Consider the following 18,742-nt stretch of genomic DNA (forward strand, 5'->3'; position numbering starts at 1 on the left):
GCCTGTAAGACTGATTCACTATATGTCTGAATGTTTTTAGACACCTGCTTTTTCAACATTTCTGACTGCATTCAGCCACAAAAGCATTAGTGAGGTCAGGTATTGAAGTTGGATTATTAGTTCTGGATCACAAACACCACTCCAACTCTCCTGAAAAGTATTGGATGGAGCTCCATCACTCCAGAAAACATAGCAATGTTGATTGGCATTTTCACAACATTATATCCTATTGTGAAAAAACTACATCACATCATGCCAAAATACATTTTTCATATATTGTTGATATTGCCAGTACTTGACGAACACTGAACACCTGCATCTTTCATTACAGAGAGCATAGCAAGTATAAAGTGATTTACTGCAGTACAGTATGTGAAATGGTGAATAAAAATGATTGCACTCATCATTTTTGACTTTTTTGTTTTAATGCTGATGCAGCCTGTCTTGTCCAACGTACCATCCAATCTATTCTTCCAGCCAATCCATTCTTCTATGTACCCAAGCAGTGTAAAACAACCCAAAGCATAATGCTTAAGAGTTGGCAAGGTGTTCTTTTCTTCAAATGCTGCTCCTTTTTTCTCCCAACATATCTTTGGGCATTGTGGCCAAACAGTTCCATCAATCCACAGCACTTGTTCCAACAATGCCAGATTATGTAGATGTTGTTTTGCATACTTCAAGCATTGCCATTTTTGTGTTGAGGTTGAAGGTAAGGCTTATTTCTAGTGACATTTCATGCAGATCACATTTGTGCAAGCAATGCTGCACAGCATAACGGTGCAACACCATTCTTATGTCAGCTAAATTTTCCAGCAGGTTCTTTGCTGTCATATAGGGGTTTTGCTTTATCCTTTATAGCTGCTTAAATGATTAGGCCCTTTGAGAGTTTTCGTGCCTTCCACAGTTTCCAGTTCCCACAGTTTCTCTCAACTGCTAATTCTTAATGACATTTCAGAGGTTGGAAATTGTGAGCTGGAAGTGCTTTGATATATTTTTATATCAAATCAAATCAAATTTATTTGTATAGCGCTTTTTACAACTGATGTCCCAAAGCAGCTTCACAGAATTCCAGGAAAGACAAAGTTTTAACATGAATGTAAAACCCCCCAGGTGAGCAAGCCAGGGGCGACAGTGGCAAGGAAAAACTCCCTCAGAGCTGAGGAAGAAAACTTGAGAGGAACCAAGGCTCACAATAGGGGACCCATCCTCCTCTGGTCAGACTACCTACAAATGATTATACTACTAATATTAATGGCAGCAGTATTAGTAATTATACACTTACTACAGTATTATACACTTTTTATAAACAGTTAGCTTATTGCTTTTAGGTTATCAGACAGCTGCTTATAGGACTTTATGGTGGTTAAGTGTTAATGCAAGGTGGAATAACACACTGGAATCATCAATAGCTGACAATTACCAGTGACTATTCTTGACCTGCCTCACCAGTTCTAACCAGTCAATTAAGGCATTAAAGTATTTGTCCCAACTTTTGCCCAAGCCACAGTTACTATTTTATTTCTTCCTATTTGGTAAGTAAATCAAAGAAGTATGATGTATTTCTGCTTTGTGGAGTGGATGTAATTAGAAAGACAACAGCCTCCCGCCATAGTTTTTCAGTGCTCATAAATTCTGAAACTGAAACAAGAACAGCTCAAAACAGAAAGCACTGCAGACAGGCTCCACAGTCAGAGGCGTATTATTAAATCTTAAGCTGATTCACAGCAAATGAGGCGATGTCAGACATGATCCAAGTTGTTGAGTAAACCCTGCAGGGCAAAGGCAGGGCTCGTTGTGTGAGATGCAGTAGTTACTCTTACTGGTGGTGAATCACGGCTGCTCTGTGAATCTGCTGGCCATGGCTCCTCCAGGCACAGTAGGTAGTCCTCAGAGGTTGTGCATCACTGGCCTTAACAAGTCTTCTTCTTAACGCAGCAATGTGGCCTTCAGTGCCACTGTCAGGGTCCAGCATCGCCAGCTGTCTCCTCTCATAGCAATCTTTCCACTGAAACAAAGGATGTTAGTTACAAAAGGTTGGCCATGTTAACCCCTTAAACTGTAGGCTCACAATTGAGTTATTAAAGGAACTCTGCACTGCTTTTCAACCTAGTCTCTATCTACCACATCTGTACTATGTGGTTTATTATCACAGATAATTGTTCTTGGAAAATAGAAACAGAAAACTTGCTTTTTTGATTGAACAGAGGCCAGTGGGCTTAATCAGAGGAAAACTCAAAATGACTGTTTGTGGTAATTGCTTGTATGCTACAAATGCGGCAAATCGAGATTCAGTTGAAACATGTATGTAGTATTCCTTTAATATCAAAGCATATTTCTGCTGTTGGAACAAAGCCTTGTCAACCTTTACATCGTGTGTAAATTTCATTATGAATGGACCAAAAGAAATGGCCTAAAATTACTTGGAAAAAAGTCTGGTTCCACTGACTTACATTAAGAGTATGGTGTGTTTTTTGCTTCTCCTGTAAAGTTACCACTTTGGAAATACAAGGTTTTGTTCTGACAACAGCGATATGACTCAGTAACTTGTATAAGAATATTGACTTTGAAATCAATAACAAATGTGATATCTGAGATCCAAGCTTTGCTGTTTACTGTTTACTATTAGTAACTAGTAACGCCTGCTGACTATGTAAACCTAACAGCAATGTTCAATGGAACAATATTCAATGGAACATGTGGAAAAAAAACTAAGAAGTTTTTATTTGTAGTTTTTTTTTTGTATTAAGTCAACAAAACATCATTTGAGCAGGGTGCTCTATTTTGTCTTAACTGCACAGGTCTGTTTTAAAGTTTTTGTCTGCAGTAAACAACCAACAACTTGCTTGATTTAAAATACGTGCCAGTTATTTGTGATTTACATTAAATTTAGTTTAAAATGTTACAAAAAAATACACCTGCTGTCTACAGAAGTCCTAAAGGGCCATGGATTTATATATTTTTCCACTATTTTTCTGTGATAAGGAGTTATTTTAATTCTTTTTCTCTTGATCTCAAGTTGGCTATCTTGATAAAACAATGTTCATTATGTTGTGATAAAGATGTAAAAACTCAAGATATAGAGAAATTTAATTAAAATCATTGTATCATGAAAAAAATTGAGGCATCTGTAGACAGCATGTTTATTTTCTTGTAACATTTTTCAACATACTTGAATATAAAATGCAAGTAACTGGCACATGTATAAAATCAAGCAAGTTGCTAGTTGTTTACTACAGATGAAACCTTTGGGACGGACCTGTACAGCTAAAACAAAAGTCTTATGCAAAAATTTGTGCACCCCACTCAAATTATGTTTTGTTGACTTTCTGCTAAAATCAGTTAACATATCTTAACACACACACACACACACACATCTAAGCTGCTTCTCCTTCTGGGTCGCGGGAGGTGCTGGAGCCTATCCCAGCGGTCATCGGGCGGAAGGCAGGATACACCCTGGACAGGTTGCCAGTTCATCGCAGGGCAGACAGACAGACAGACATACTCACACACTATATATACCCAGGGAACCTAGATTTTGAGCATAATTTCTATTTACTTTCTGAATTTAACATAATGGAAAAAATTTTAATCTCAAATAAAATAAACCCACATGTATATTTATATATTCTCTGTAAAGGATGCGTTAACTCATTGTCACTTAGGGAATCAACAAGATGTCACTTTACCAGGGGTGCCCAAACTTCTGCATGAATGTATGCACTAGATAAAGTGGTACTTTTTAAAGCCATCAACGGTTATTATGATCATTTACTGTCAAATTTTTGAGAGCTAACACGCTATGAGTTGCCTGTCTTATCAAGGTGTATTCTAAATGTATTTCAAATATGTTACTGTGATGAAACACAATGCTTATACATTTAGGATGGGGTATTCAGTATTCAGCTATTGCTACTATCACTACTGTCCAACTCTGGCTGTAGTACTGAAAGAACACTGAACATTCAAGCCATCATGCAATACTAGTTACTACTGTTTTTCACTAAGTATAAATAATACAAAATACTATAAAACTAATACAAGTTACGTAGTCATGAGTGACAAATTTGGAACCACTCAGAGTCTCTTGAATTTTATAATTTTTTTTTTTAAACAGGTTTTTAACAGAGTTTTCTTTACTGTCTGTAGTGAGTTGGTTACATTCAGAGCTTCTGTTGTGATGTGTTTTGAAGTAGAGCTGTGCTGCAGTATCAGTGAGACAGTAAGCATTTATAACTATAAATTTAGCTGTCATTATTATTGACATCCCTTGAATGCTGAGAAATGCCTGTATTGCTGTGCAAGAGCACCAGGGATGAATACATGCATATACATCTGTCAAATCTGTCTTTAATACAATATTATTGTCATGGTACAACAAACAATATATCACACTGTCATTTTATACTTGCACAATTCATTTGTCTGCGCATATTTTTCAGTAAATTTGCTAAAAATATTCAAAGCATTTATTGTGGCTATGCTGCTGGATGTAGGCTAAGCAAGGCTCTGGGACGCAGGGATTCTAAGGCAGTGGTTTTTAGTCCTTCCGTGGACTTACAGTACTGGAACATTGGGTCTGCAGTCCAATTGTTTTTGTAAGCACATGTTACATTTCTACCTCTTGCTACAGCTACAGCATGTCCCAGGGCAGGAGCATCATTATGATACATGATGAAAACAAAATGCATTAAATCACAAGGCACTGCTGAACAAAGTCTCTATTTTGGCTTTAATTGGAGTTTTAAAGGGCCCATATGATAGAAAAAATGTATCTTGCTTTTAAATAAGAGTTGGTGTATTACATAAATATTGTTAAAGTTGCACAATATTCCATTAACTCCATAATTTTTATTTTGGGATATCACAAAAATCAATGTAATTACATATTTCTGCATATTCAGCCTAGCAGTTTAGCCCTGCCCACTTACAGTGAAGTTATAGGGAGTGCTTTTTGAATTAAGACTACTTTTCATATGAAGCACAATACAAGGCAGTACATTAAAAGAAAGATCATTTACATATTTTATTCTTAAACACAGTAACAAAAGCATATTAATGCTAAGGGATAAAGGGAGGTTGGAAAATAGTGATGTAAGACTAAACTAGTTAATTACAACTGGGTTTTGGAGCATAAACTCCTACATTTGTTAAAAAAGTAACAACATACAGTACAAACGGACCTCCAAATACAAGAAAAATGTGGGATATGAGTCCTTCACATTGTATGGGAATATTTGCAATTTTACGTCCTCTTTTTGTATACTTTGCTGTGTTTTGAGTTAATCAGGTTATTCTGATACATTAGTTAAAAGGCAAAGTTACCTGTTTGGTAAAGCGCTGCTGCACATTATTTAGAGAGCTGCATTCATTCATTCATTCATTCATTCACTCACTCACTCAGTTTTAGCCTACAGTATAATGAAAGCACAGTGTGATGTAGGAGATTTCAAGGAAAAGTCATACTCAAAATTATATATAATGTATGTTTTTCCACCAACTAGCCCACGAACTGTCAAAATGATCCCCCAGGTTGAGAACCATTGATCGAAAAAGCCCCCTCAAACCTCTTTATCCGCACCTTGTGAAAAGCCTGTGCGAGCATCAGTGCATTCTGCCTCCTCTTTGCAGTGTCCACCTGAGCACGCCGAAGCAGAACAGCTTGCTGGAGAGCAAACAGAGCTTTGCTGAGAATCCTTCTCTGGCGATAAAGCCGGGCTTTAGTGAGAGAACTGAGTCCAGCACACCATTTTCTAAAGCACCGCAACAGCAGACGGAATCTGTACAGAGCCTGGAACCTGCACATGGACATAAGGAAGATAAAATTTGCATAAAGAGTTCAGGTCTGCATGTGTATGTAAAGAAACGGTATGTGTAGAAAGTTTACTGTATTTAAGATGACCGCATTCAAAAATGTGCTTTTTAAGTAGTTCCCTCCTCTTGAATAAGCATTTTATAATTATATAGATTGGTATTTGTGTCAAATGTGTCCCTATAATTCACATTTTTCCACAGGTTTTCTTCGTACATTTTAAAGAAGCAATTCATGGGGTGCTACATAGTGGTGTCATAGTAATGTCACAAATGAGCTTAAACTTACTAAGGTCTAGATCAGGTGTTGGCATCGTGTGGCTCTTTTACCCCCCTGTTATGGCTAATCAGCAGAATTGGACTTTTAGGAATAAAATAAGAATAAAATAATCCTCCTTTGCAGTAAAATAGAGCTCTGCTGATCGTTCTAACACAGTTTTAACAATACGTGGTCTGGCATTAATGTAGTCTATATCTGCTAATTCAGTAACCTTTAATCCTGAAGCAAAACAGAGAAATTTAAGATGAACATCGATAATTTAGAGAAGGCTTATTTGCATTTATGAGCACTCCAGCTGGTTTCCTATATGTTTACTGTGCAACGAGAAACTGTAAAAACACTAAACACTAAAATGTTGCAAAGCTTTAGTCAGTTTTTGGTTGAAATTTTTGTACTTCACTTTAAATGGTGCAGCAGTTACATACATTTAAGAAGGAAAGGGATAAGTCAAAGCTGGTGAGTGAGAAGCTGACTTCACCCACATAAAAATCAAATGTTGAGAGACATTTTACAAGAAACTGTTCTACTTTTGCAGAAAGGTTTCCTGCTGGAGATGTGAGAAAAGAAGCTATAGCTGACCTGAAGCTTTAAGCAGAGCAAAATCTGCATTTTTCTTCATATCATACAACCCCATTTCCAAAAAAGGGGTGCTGTGCAAATTGTAAATAAAAATAAAATGTAATGATGTGAAAATCAAGTAAAGCATATTTTGAAAAGAATATACTACAGAGACAACATATCGAATGTTGAAACTGTTTATATATGGTTTCTTCTTTGTGTTTTATTGTTTTAATTAGGATTTGTGGATGCAGTGATGAACTGTGTTTACAGATAGTGGTTTTTAGAAGTGTTCCTGAGCCCATGTAGTGATTTCCACTAGAGAATCGAATCTGTCTTGAATTCTTGCTGCCTGAGGGCTCAAAGATCATGGCAAGCAAATACTATTTTTGGCCTTGTCCCTTGCATACAGAGATTTCAAGAGATTCTCTGAATCTTTTAAGGTTATGTACCATAGATAATGAAAAGTAAACGTTTTGCTATTTTATGTTGAGTAACGTTATTCTTTAATTGTTACACTATTTGTCCTCATGGTCTTTCACAGATTGGTAAACCCCTCCCCATCTTTACTTCTGAAAGACTCTGCCTCTCTGGGATGCTGTTTTTGTACTCAATCGTGTTACTGACCTCTTGTCAATCAACTTTACCAGCTGTTTGTTGCCATCGTCCCAACTTCTTTGGAACATGTTGTTGCCATCAAATTCAAAATGGGCACATATTTTTCAAAAAACAATACATTTTCTCAGTTTCAACATTTGATTTGTGGTCTTTGTACTATTTGCGATGAAATACAGGGTTTCAAATATTTGCACACCATTGCATTTTGATTTGCACGGTGTCGCAAATGTTTTGGAAATGGTTGCACAAATAGTAAAGCTGCATGCAGCATGCTTGAAATCATGTTTTGTTATCCAAGAATTGTCAGTGAAAGGATAGTTTCTCATGCTGGCTGAGTAACAGGGGCTGCCGCTTCAGATAAGCTAACATCAATAAGCTAACAGAGCTACATGTCTTCTACATGGGGTATTTTCTCCTCTGTGGATGATGTGCCAACTTATATTCGTCAGAGAAATATGATGGCAAGTGATTCCACAGTTTGCAGTGGTGGTGTATTTGTCTTTAGATGCACTGAATGTTTTATGGTTACTGAGTAACATGGTATAATGTTCATAATGGGATGGTAATAATAATATTCATTGCCAAGTAATATAATTGCGTGAAAGCTTGGTGTTATCTTTTGGTATCCACTGTCATCCATTTGTCATTCAGCTTTTTCTAATGATGTCTATCTTGTTATATCTGTAGGGTGGTAAGTTCTAATTCAGGCAGAATGTGAAACATGATGCAAACATTTGCAATTCTATTTGCCCTTTTTCGTGACATTAGGCTACTTCTGCAGTCCGGCTACTGGAGTGGGACAGAACATCTAAGCTGCACAGAGCATCTTTATCATTTTATTATATGACTTAAAGGGCAATTCCACTGACCTTTTTAAAATAATTTATTTAATGAGATGCAAAAAAGCCTTTCAGAGTGGTTTGATATGAAATATGATTTCTTTATGATGAGTGATGGGAACCATGGGTCATGATATCAACAACACAAAAAAAAAAATATATATGTTTGATGTCAAGTGAATCTGAGATGCTAAATTGCCCCTAAGTGTGAGTGTATGCGTGAATAGATGGACTGGCAACCTGTTCAGGGTCTTTCCTGCCTTCTGCCCAGCAACCACTGAGAAGGATAAGCAGCATAGATAATGTGTGTGTAAACATGTCTGAGAGTATGAGCTGTTCTCAAGAAACTTACTGAGCCAAGATCCAGACATCTGAAGCTTTGAATACCTCTTAAAGCTCCCTCCCAGAAAGTAATTACATAAGATAGTTATATATATGCCAACCAACCAGTGAACATGAATTATGAGTTTTTATATGTAATGCTGTTAATAGTGAAACAGTAAATGGTAAAAACAAAAGTACTACTTTGCATCACAAGGCCCTGCATGTTCCTCTTTTGAAATGAGACTCAAGCCAAAATCTTATCTTAAAAAGTATTGTACAATGTTTCAGGCCTCAGGCAGCGTATTCATAACCATCTTATGTAGGTGTGAGTGTGAATGTATGTCTGTCTGTCTGCCCTGCGATTGCTTCCCAATAATCTTAGATAAGATATCGGCCTAAAACTTAACAGATCTACCACTATTGTAGATATAAAAGTCAGAAGGCATGTGTAGATTCACTGGTGGCTTTAGATAGTAAATAAAATGGCTATATTTGTAATGCAGACATCACAGCCCCTGGTTCCTTTTAGCACCACTGTAGGGAAATGTGAGTTAGTAAGTACAACAAGCCATTCCACATCAAACCACTTTGAAAGACTTTGTTTACACCTTAACCACAGAATTCTGCAGAAATGTTGAAAAGCCAACAGAATTCTTCTACGAAAGCTAGTGACAGCCAGTGAAACAAGTCACCAGGACACACTTAAATAAACACATTTAATCACCAACAAAAACTGTTCTCCCAAACGCTGATTTGATACAGAAACTGAAAAGGTTTTTTTCCTTTACCTGTCAGCTATCTCCTCATCAGCAGCAGAGAAGAAAACCTGAGGGGCTGCATGAAGCTGCTCAAACAAGATAAAGACTTAGTAAGACATTTGAATAGAGTCTTCTCAAATTACACCTCAGATTACTCCACTGGGAACTCACCCAGTAGGCCGACAAAAGACAAGCACATCAACTGACCTGATTTGCAGACCACAATAGGTCTTGTTTTGTTGGTCCACCTTTGGGATGTGGCTTACTGCTGCTTCCGCCATGGCTGCTACTTACTTGGAATGTGTGGCTTGTCGAATGTTCTTTATGGATGTGCTGAGGCCTGTGCCAATCCAAACACCAGTGCTCATTCAATCTACTCGTTTGGCCTATCTGATTTTCATTTGATCTTCTGGGAATATTCCCCTGCCTTGGCTCTCTTTGGGAGTAGCTCTTCTTTCGAAAGGTTTGACTGCCCTCAGGGTCCATCTGACTCACAATCTCTTTCATCTCAAGTCTTTCAAGATGGGACGCACATTGCGCCATGCTAGTTTTGTTGGCTTGTCCATCTAAGGCCTTCTTGTGCGCTCCTACAAGCCTTCTAGCATGTAACTCCTTATGCAAACTTAGTGGAGATGAATGTGTGGGTACTTGAAGCTCAGCTGTGAACAGCTTTGCATGACCCATATAGTTTTCTTGTGGTAGAACACCAGGGATGTTGCCAGGCTGGAACATTTGATGAGAGTTAGTGAGCTGCAGCTCATGTTCGTGTTGTGCATGCATGAGGTCGCCTAGGGGAAGTGAATTATGCTGTGACCTTCCGATGGGAAGACATATTCTGGGGGAGTAGAGTAATAAGGCAGACATGGAAAAATCAGAAGCTTGAGGTTTTGCAAAAGTGACTGCCTCTTGACCGCTGAGGGCTAAAATCGAGTGATGCAAGCTGGCGGACATCCATGAGGACTCAATGAGATTCTGAAATACAGAAAGACTGTCAGCTCGCTTTTGAAATGCAAACATTTCTTTTTCGAGTGTTTTTTCACTGTCAATATTATATGTATCAGTAAAGGCTAGCCTGTCCACCACAGTCATGGAGACTGTGGGCAATAATGAGTAACCACTGCCAGGCCCTTTCCATTGACCATGCTCATTTGTTACTGCGGCCTGATGTGGAGGATCTGAGGCATCCTGGTGAGAAGAAACGGTGTCTTCATCTCTCCAGACGTTTTTAGAACTTCTCATATCCTTTTGGATTGAATAAAAATGCTTTTCCTGCTCAGCAGGGTGAGAACTGCTCCGCTTTAGGTCAGTTTCAGTGTTGAAATGCTTTTGGCAGCTGAAAGACATGCTTGTTTAAGGTTTCTGGGCAGTTCCAATAATCCCTCTATGTACTCATAGACATTCAGAGGTGCACTGTCCAGTTTAATCCAGGGAGATGAATACTCATTAGCTTTTGCTGACTGAAAATGGCCTGCCTTGGTCACATTGTACAAATATCTCCCTTACACCATGATCTAGAGGAAAGGATCACAAAGGAAATCAGATTAACCACAGAGGACACTTAAAGGCTCAAGCAATTCACTCACTATTTTACGGTATTTACAGCTAATAATGGTGATAATTGTAGCATTTCAAATCACTTACCTTTCAAAAACAGAGCTGGAAATGTGGCTTTTTCATAACAAACTATAGCAGCCGGTCAGCAGTGACAGACCACAGCAAACTGAGACATGGAGTGAGTTAAGAAGCTTATCCAGATTAGTGTACTACTGCTCCTCTTCATGGAGATACACAAGGAGTTTTTAAAGGGGAATTCCACCAAAGTATCAAAATTTCTGTTAATATAACCTTAAGATGTAAACTAAGCCATTCAGAATGATTTAGTATGAAATGCTCACAGTCAGATTTTGGTCTTGAACACATTTTATAAAAGCCATTTATGGTGGAATGATGTTCAGGGCAATGAAAGGCAAAAAAGTACCCATTTTTTCAAATGTATCTTACCTTTAACATTACATATATAAGCTTTTGTAAGCTCACTTTGGATAGTAAATAACATGGCTTTCCTAGTGTTGTACACATGCTGACTCCTGGGTCCTATCTAGTCCTGAAACCTCTGATTCTAACATAGAAATCACACTTTAGAAAGAATTTCATTAGAAAGGTACGATTCTCAAACCATAACAGCTACACTTTTGTATTATATCCTGGCTTATTCAACAAATGTAAAGTAGGCAGACTTTAACAACATTCACTACATACAAACACTACATTCAGCAGTCAGGTACAAGAACAAAGGTCTGTAAATAAACATATAAATAAATGAACAAATTAATGAAGTGCTAATTTTTTCTTTGCAAAAAAGGCCTTGAGTTTTATTTATCTTACTTAAATCACAAGCACAATTTTGACTTATATATGTATATATTATATATCATAAAGATATTTGCCCCTAATTGTTCAGCATTATTCCTATCACAGCCAATCTAACCTCCCTGAATGACTTGCATTATAATGCACTTTTCATACTGATGGCAGCTCAAAGTGCTTTACAGCCAGGTGATGGAGTAGCAGTGAGACCTATAATAACTAATAATTTAAAAACACAAAGACACAGATAGATTAAACATAAATACCAAAAGAGATGCAGAACTGTAAAGTTAAATAAAGAAGTCTTGAATGCCTGACTAATAGAAGATGGAATTGGGTTCCACTGTTGAGAAGCATAGAAAGAGGATAAGAGGCTTCTCACGTCTGCTGTATATCACAGCAAGTACCTGCAGAAGGCCAGTGTCTGCAGATCTAAGATCACATATAGGAACATAAACAGACATTATGTGAGGTAGGCAGGTGATAAGCCATTAAGAGCCTTCAAAAACTAGTAGAATTCCTAAAAGATACAGGTACCCAGTGCAGGGCTTACAAAATCATTTAAATCTTACTACTGGCGTCCAGGTTTACATCGTAACCGATGAACTACGCAGAAAATTTGAACAAATGTTTGAATTCCCCTTAAATGGCCTTCACTGAACTCAAAGAGACGGACACCACTTTAACACAGTGAGACAGGTAAATAAATCCGGATTTTCCACTCACATTTAATAAATAAACCTCTGACGTGACAAGCAGGATTAACAGCATTAAATGTGTGTGCATTTACAGGCTCACAACCTTAAGTAAACCAAAAAGCACCCCCAAACTTGGAGCACAGAGTAGTATTAATTTGTGTGTGAATGCTGAAAATTAAGTTACCATTGCTTGGTGGCCAGCTTGTAGCTAATTAACATACAAATACTCTGGCAATGGCCATAGGAATGGCCTGAAAAACAAAGAATTCACTCTGTGTCTTGAAAGACAGTCAAATGGTATGCCAGTTTTGAAGCTGCTGTCTTTTTGATACTTTAGCAACCAAAGCTGCAATTTTACCTCCTGCATGCTCATTAATTCACAACATAGACTCTCTGCCTGGAAATGATTATTACTTACTCTTATCATTTTTTCTCTCTCATTTATTGCGTTAATGGGCAATTCCACTTCTTCCATGTCTGCACTTCCTACCAATGAACCTAGATGTGCATTAGGTGCCTCATGAGCCATTATAGTAACTAGATTATTTCAGTAATTAAAAAACAGCAACATAAACAGTTCTTATAAATGTATTTCTCATTTTAAATACAATTAATTGTAAAGAATACATTAATTTCTGTAGCAATAGATGGGAGCAAATTAATACTGTCAAGGAAACTAAGTTCTCAATCATTGTCTCATTGTGATGTACATAGTCTTCAGCTACTTGTAGCTCCTCAGATAAACCAAACGATGAGGCTGGAATTTTTCTCGGCACAGAGGACACTCCGTCTGCAAAAAGAAAAAAAAAAGCATGAGCTCTCTTCTTTTGTCCTCTGCAAAGCCTTGCAATGTCACAAACATGTAGAGTAAGTGAATACTTTACTGTATGGAGAGAAGAATAACATGGTATATAATCTCTGAGGTAAATATAGATTGCACTGGCATCCTGAATGCATTCATAGCGTTAAATGTCTTACCTTAGTGTTACACCACTCTGTGATACACTCCCAGCAAAAGAGGTGGCCGCAGGGGGTTGTGGTGGGGTGTCTTCGCTCCTCTAAGCACAAGATACAGCGGGCGGCTCGAGAAGATGGTGACCGGCCCACCTGGGGACTGTGCAAAGAGAGAAAAATGCCATCCCTAAGACGTCAAAACCTCCCTGCAATTGTTGGTCATGACACAGTTGGCAATTTCAGGATTTGAGGAAATGTATATAGGCAGATGGTTGTCAGAGGGTTAAGGATGGTAAAGGGGGTCATTTCCACGTAAAAATCATTGTGAATAATAATGAAAAATATGACATTGACCTGAAGTGTTATTTGGTTATTTATAACAGTATTTGCAAGTCTTAGAAGCAATAGAAGGCTTCTTAATTTGACCTGTAATTTTCTCCATTTGTTTTAAAGCAAGCGTGTGATGATTTAGGCATCCACTATTGCTGGTGTATAACATGGTTAAAAATTAAAACTTTGGACACTTTGGATACTGGGCCTGCTGGATCATAATAATAATAATAATAATAATAATAATAATAATAATAATAATAATAATAAACTCAATTATCAATTCTATTACTAAACATTTCCTGGCCAATCAACATAATTTAGGGTAAAGGGTAAATTTTATGTTGCATCTGAGCAGGTTCTCACCTTGAGGGAAGGTTCCTGTGTTGTTTCCACTCCTGCCTGGCACGCTGCCTCTGTCTCAGATTGTTACATTGCAGCATCAGTGTGATGGCCAGTTGCAGGAGCGAGACCGCTCCTAGAAGCCGGTAGCTGTTACGGATGACTTTGTCATCCCCTGCCATTCCTTGCATTCTGAGCTGAAAAAAACAGAAAAATAAGAAAAAGAGCACATATAATTACATATCATACCCCTACTATATGAGCAGTATAAGTAATACTGCATTACTGTAATATTACTGTAATACAGCTTTTTATCCAATTACATGAATCTCATATCTCAGAACATCAACTATAAAATATGTAATACAGCCATTAAACTGTTAATACTAAAGATGCATCAATACTGATACTGGTATCAACCTGAGACTGTGCTTATTTTCTCATACTAGATAACCTGAACAAGAGTGTGAGCACACAGGAAAGTATTTCTGTCGCAGTAACAGTTGGACATAAAGCCTTTGGTCACTTTAAACAGTCTGCCTTGGTGAATTACCACCAGGTCCGATTTTATCCCGATTTTGAACTCACACACACATTTATTTCCTCTTCTCCAAAAAAGTCAACATTCACTATCTTCTACCGTACAGTGTGAGTATATAAATTACACGCTTTGTCTGGACATGATGGTCCTGTATAATTTAAAGCAAAAGATTTCTATAACTGCACAATGTTTACTATAAATTACTGTGTGCATGTCTGGGAATAGAGAAAATTCAATCAACTACAGCTCAATCAGCCAATCAATGGACTTCAACAACATATAAAATCACAAATGAGCCCCTTGGACGAGCCCCTTGGACAGATGTGGAGCATAGGATCAAAACTATGAAGTGTACAGAAGCACTTTTCTGACATGGAGCAAAACCCACTCTTCTCTACTGCAAAGCTTCTCGAGCCATGGTAAGTAATGTAGCACAGCTAGCTAATACACAATTTAATTCAGACTTGGTATCAACGAGTATTAAAAATATGTACTTGTACTCAGTCTGAAAAAATGGTATCGATGCATCTCTAGTTATTACAATTATTCAGTAAGTATATAAGTGCTTTTGGTAAAAGTGCATGGTACTACGCTCTCAAAAGTTCATATTTATACACTTCATGGTTAAATTATTATTATAGAAGTGAACTGTATCCTTAAATGTTCTGCTGTGAAAATAAGTGCATATCTTCTACAGAGAACACTAAAGAGGACTGTTTTAATGCACAATTATTATTTATTTGCTGAAATTAACATATTGGGAAAATAAAATCTAAAATTGTGACAAACCTATGGCTAATTTTAAACTCTATGCTTCTTTTTTCCAATACATTGAAAAACGCAATTTGTGCACTAAAATTGCAGGAAAATGTCATAATTAAGTTTGTTCCCTGTAAAGAATGTGCTAATTTATTTCCACTTGAAAAAATCAACAAAATTTAATAGGGGGTAGCATATAACTGTATATGTATTAAAACATTGAGATAATATTGAGCTTTTTATGAATGACAGTCATTCTTACAATGATGATTGCATAAACATATCCATACATGTCATACATACATGTCCCCAACTCTGGTCATACTGACTAGCTTATGGAAAGAAAGTCTAACTTACATATCTGATGCCTGTTGTCCTCTTGGCCAGATGATAAAAGGCACCACTAATATAGAACAGTGCCACATGCACGCTGTGCAAGATAGTGACTCCCTGTTGCACGGCAAAGACCACAGGTTTTAGAGATTTCCTCTGATGCTCATTCAGCATCCTAACAGCCTTGTGTATCCATGCCTTCACATAAGACATTGGGTTCCAGGTTAATGTTATCTCTCGCTGGGCATTCTGAGAGTCCTGCTCCCCAGCCTCCAGCTCACACTCGATGCAGACTAGAAGCTTGTCCAGAAGGTATGGTACAAAGGTGTGAAGAAGGATGAGCACCCCTCTGCGCATACGGGAAGGAATCCTGCGTTTTGTGGGATCAACTTGGACAATGCTGACATACTCCTCACCTAATGTCTGATATCCTATGGGGAAAGCAGGCAGCAATCAGAGACTGACTTTGACTGAGGTACAATATACAGTGGTGGTATTTCTAACTTGTACTAACTCTCAGGCATTTTATCACACTTACCATACAGGTGCACTTTAGAAGCATACATTCTGTAGCTGCCCTATTTATCACAGCTCCTCTAGACTGTACATTAGTTTAAAAGGACCACAACAGGATCACCACTGACCAGGAATAATATGGGTGGTAAACCTCAGCGCAGCAGGAGCACCAATGATGAGGCCCAACTATTTATGATGCTGCCAAACGTCTGTAGTGGCATGTTAATGGCTGCTATGCTGGCATCAGACATAGCAGTGAATAAAATCGTTGTGATTTCATAGGTGTTATTGTCTTCACTTTTATTCTAAACTGAGTAAAATAGTAGGCTAAAATAAAAACATTTATGAATAGGTGTGTCTAAACAAGGGGTGTCCAAAAATTTTGTTTTGAGGGGGCAAAATTAGAACTAGGTAATACGACAATATTTATCATAATCACAATATGTCACAACATTACTTAATCACTTCTCAACTGAATGTTTGATTAAAAAGCATAACCAGTGCTGTTTAATCTGATTTAGTGCTGCACATTGTGTGAAATGTTGAATCCAAGGAATTGGATTCATAGACATGATTAGTATTTTTAAGATCTGGCACTACTTTGTCTGTTCTACCTCATCAAATGTCAGAAAAAATAGTGAGACACATTGTCTATCGTACAAAAAAAACTTCCTGAAGTATCGCGATATTACATTTTGCCATATTGCACTTTAGCCAAAGTGCAATGTTTGTGTGGGGACATGGGCCAAAAATACAAAATACATACAAAGAAAAAGGGTCGGTAGGTTTGAAAGAGTTTTTTAGGATTTTGAAAAATGCATCACATATAAACATTACAATATATTTTGTTGCTGAAATGTTTCCAACCATACAAAAACTTAGGAAATCACTATACGTTTAATACATTTGTTATCTGACTGAATGAACGGGTGGCGTTAGGGCAAATCAATGGGCCATGCTTTGGGTGGCCTAGGACTAAACGTTTGACTGGTAGTGCAGCTTTTCAACTGTGGTCAGTGTCTGACTGCAGGACTGCTTTTGGAAGCAGGCTGTTTTCAAACCACCACTGACACTTGTACCAGCCCAACACCCACCAGCATTCAATTATAATGCTGTATACCTATACAGAGCAACTACACGGTACACGGTATACAAAGCAGGCATACCTATCCATTGCCAACGTATGTCTTACCTGAGAGAGTTGTTAGGGTGTAGTATGTGAGGTCTGACAGCAGTTCGATTTCTTTCCTCCACTGCAGCCATCGTCTGGAACCTACCGAAGAGAGGGAAGCGTATCTACATCCAACAAGCGCTCAAAACGATTCCCTGTGAAGAGCGCCGCCGAGGCAGCGTCAACTTACCGGCGGCCGTTTGGAAAGCTTCGCTGGCGTTATTCCTCAGACTGCTTTGATAGTATGCGTCCTTCTGAGAGGACCGAATTAGCTGCGGTTGGTTGGCTTGTACAAGTGGCATTATGGAGTTTTATTAACCTAAAGGAGCAACTTTATGCTAGACATCGGTCGCATGGACTTCCATTGGTGGCGGGTTAGCGCGCAGTAGCTTGTCAACACAAACAGACTCGCAGAAAGAAAAGGTCCGAGACAAATATGAACCCTACATATATGCAGAGAGAGGAAACTTACTCCGCTGGAAATAACATGTGCATTTAGCACACACACGCATTCATGGCTGTATGTAAACAGAAACAGCTAATGTTTGTTCTTGAGGAGCGAAAACCCTTTTCTTCCGTGTTAGTCACGTGTGTTCAGGAGAGCTTTCCATTGGTCGGCTGCCTGAGACGACGCGGTGTTGATATGGTGACTTGGATCAGTTTACCTAAGGACGCTGTATGACAACAATCAAACGTGTATATATATATATAATATAACATAATATAATATAATATAATAACCCTTGTTTCTACACTCATTGCCCATTTTATCAGCTAAACGTCACATGTAGGTGCAGTCTGTAGCTCTACATTTACAGACTGTAGTCCAATTGCTTCTCTGCATACTTTCTTAGCCCCCTTTCACCTTCTTTTCGATGGTCAGGGCCCCCAAAGGACGCGAACAGAGCAGGTATTATGTGGGTGGTGGATCATTCTTAGTGTTAGATCATTCAGTGGTGTTAGTGTGTGTTGTGCTGGTGCGAGTGGATCAGACACAGCAGTGCTGCTGGAGTTTTTAAACTCCTCAGTGTCACTGCTGGACTGAGAGTAGTCCACCGACCACACATATCCAGCCAACAGCGAACTGTGGGCAGGACTAGAGGACGACCAACACAAACTGTGGAGCAACCGATGGGCTTCTATCTCTGTATTTACATACAGTGTCTGAAGGAGCCGACAGTGATTGGACACAGTGTTTAAAAGCTCCAGCAGCACTTCTGGATAACTTTATCTCTGACTTATGTATTTCACTGTATTTCACATTAGATGACCTGTACAAAACGACATTATCCACTGTGTTATAAGTTTGCTGATTAAACATGTGAGGTGAAATATAGCTTAGGCATGGGCTTGTGCTGTATTGCTGGCTTTTTGATGAGAGAGACTATATATTTTCATGAATTGCTTTTGTAGCTCTATCCCCATAAATCCTTTGGCTTATTCTGACATATTTATCTTTCCCCTTTTCCCTCGGTGCACAATAGATTACATGACTATAGATGGCCTCAAATCCTAGCCTGCAGAACCTGTTTCTTTGTTCCTTTGG

General features: G+C 38.2%; 2 protein-coding genes across 2 annotated transcripts in view; both read right to left on the reverse strand.

Annotated features, from left to right (window-relative positions):
* The window catches only part of LOC108432091, a 45,752-nt gene extending 35,787 nt beyond the window's left edge, over positions 1–9,965 (reverse strand). Inside the window, exons 1-4 of the mRNA XM_017705690.2 lie at positions 9,681–9,965; positions 9,216–9,271; positions 5,579–5,795; positions 1,821–2,005 (exon numbers count right to left, since the gene is read on the reverse strand). Coding sequence (XP_017561179.1) covers positions 1,821–2,005; positions 5,579–5,795; positions 9,216–9,271; positions 9,681–9,965 — 743 coding nt within the window. The remainder of the gene's footprint in view (positions 1–1,820; positions 2,006–5,578; positions 5,796–9,215; positions 9,272–9,680) is intronic.
* A 2,295-nt stretch (positions 9,966–12,260) lies between these two features.
* pex10 (peroxisomal biogenesis factor 10) lies at positions 12,261–17,808 on the reverse strand. The gene is made up of 6 exons (XM_017705794.1): positions 17,387–17,808; positions 17,218–17,298; positions 15,534–15,940; positions 13,901–14,073; positions 13,229–13,364; positions 12,261–13,040 (listed from the first exon to the last, which is right to left on the reverse strand). Exons 1-6 carry the CDS (start codon positions 17,496–17,498, stop codon positions 12,972–12,974), a joined length of 978 nt encoding a protein of 325 aa, XP_017561283.1. The 5' UTR covers positions 17,499–17,808; the 3' UTR covers positions 12,261–12,971.
* Positions 17,809–18,742: the final 934 nt, after the last annotated feature.

Source organism: Pygocentrus nattereri, chromosome 29 (assembly GCF_015220715.1).
Source record: "Pygocentrus nattereri isolate fPygNat1 chromosome 29, fPygNat1.pri, whole genome shotgun sequence".
In the NCBI taxonomy this organism is placed as follows: domain Eukaryota; kingdom Metazoa; phylum Chordata; class Actinopteri; order Characiformes; family Serrasalmidae; genus Pygocentrus; species Pygocentrus nattereri.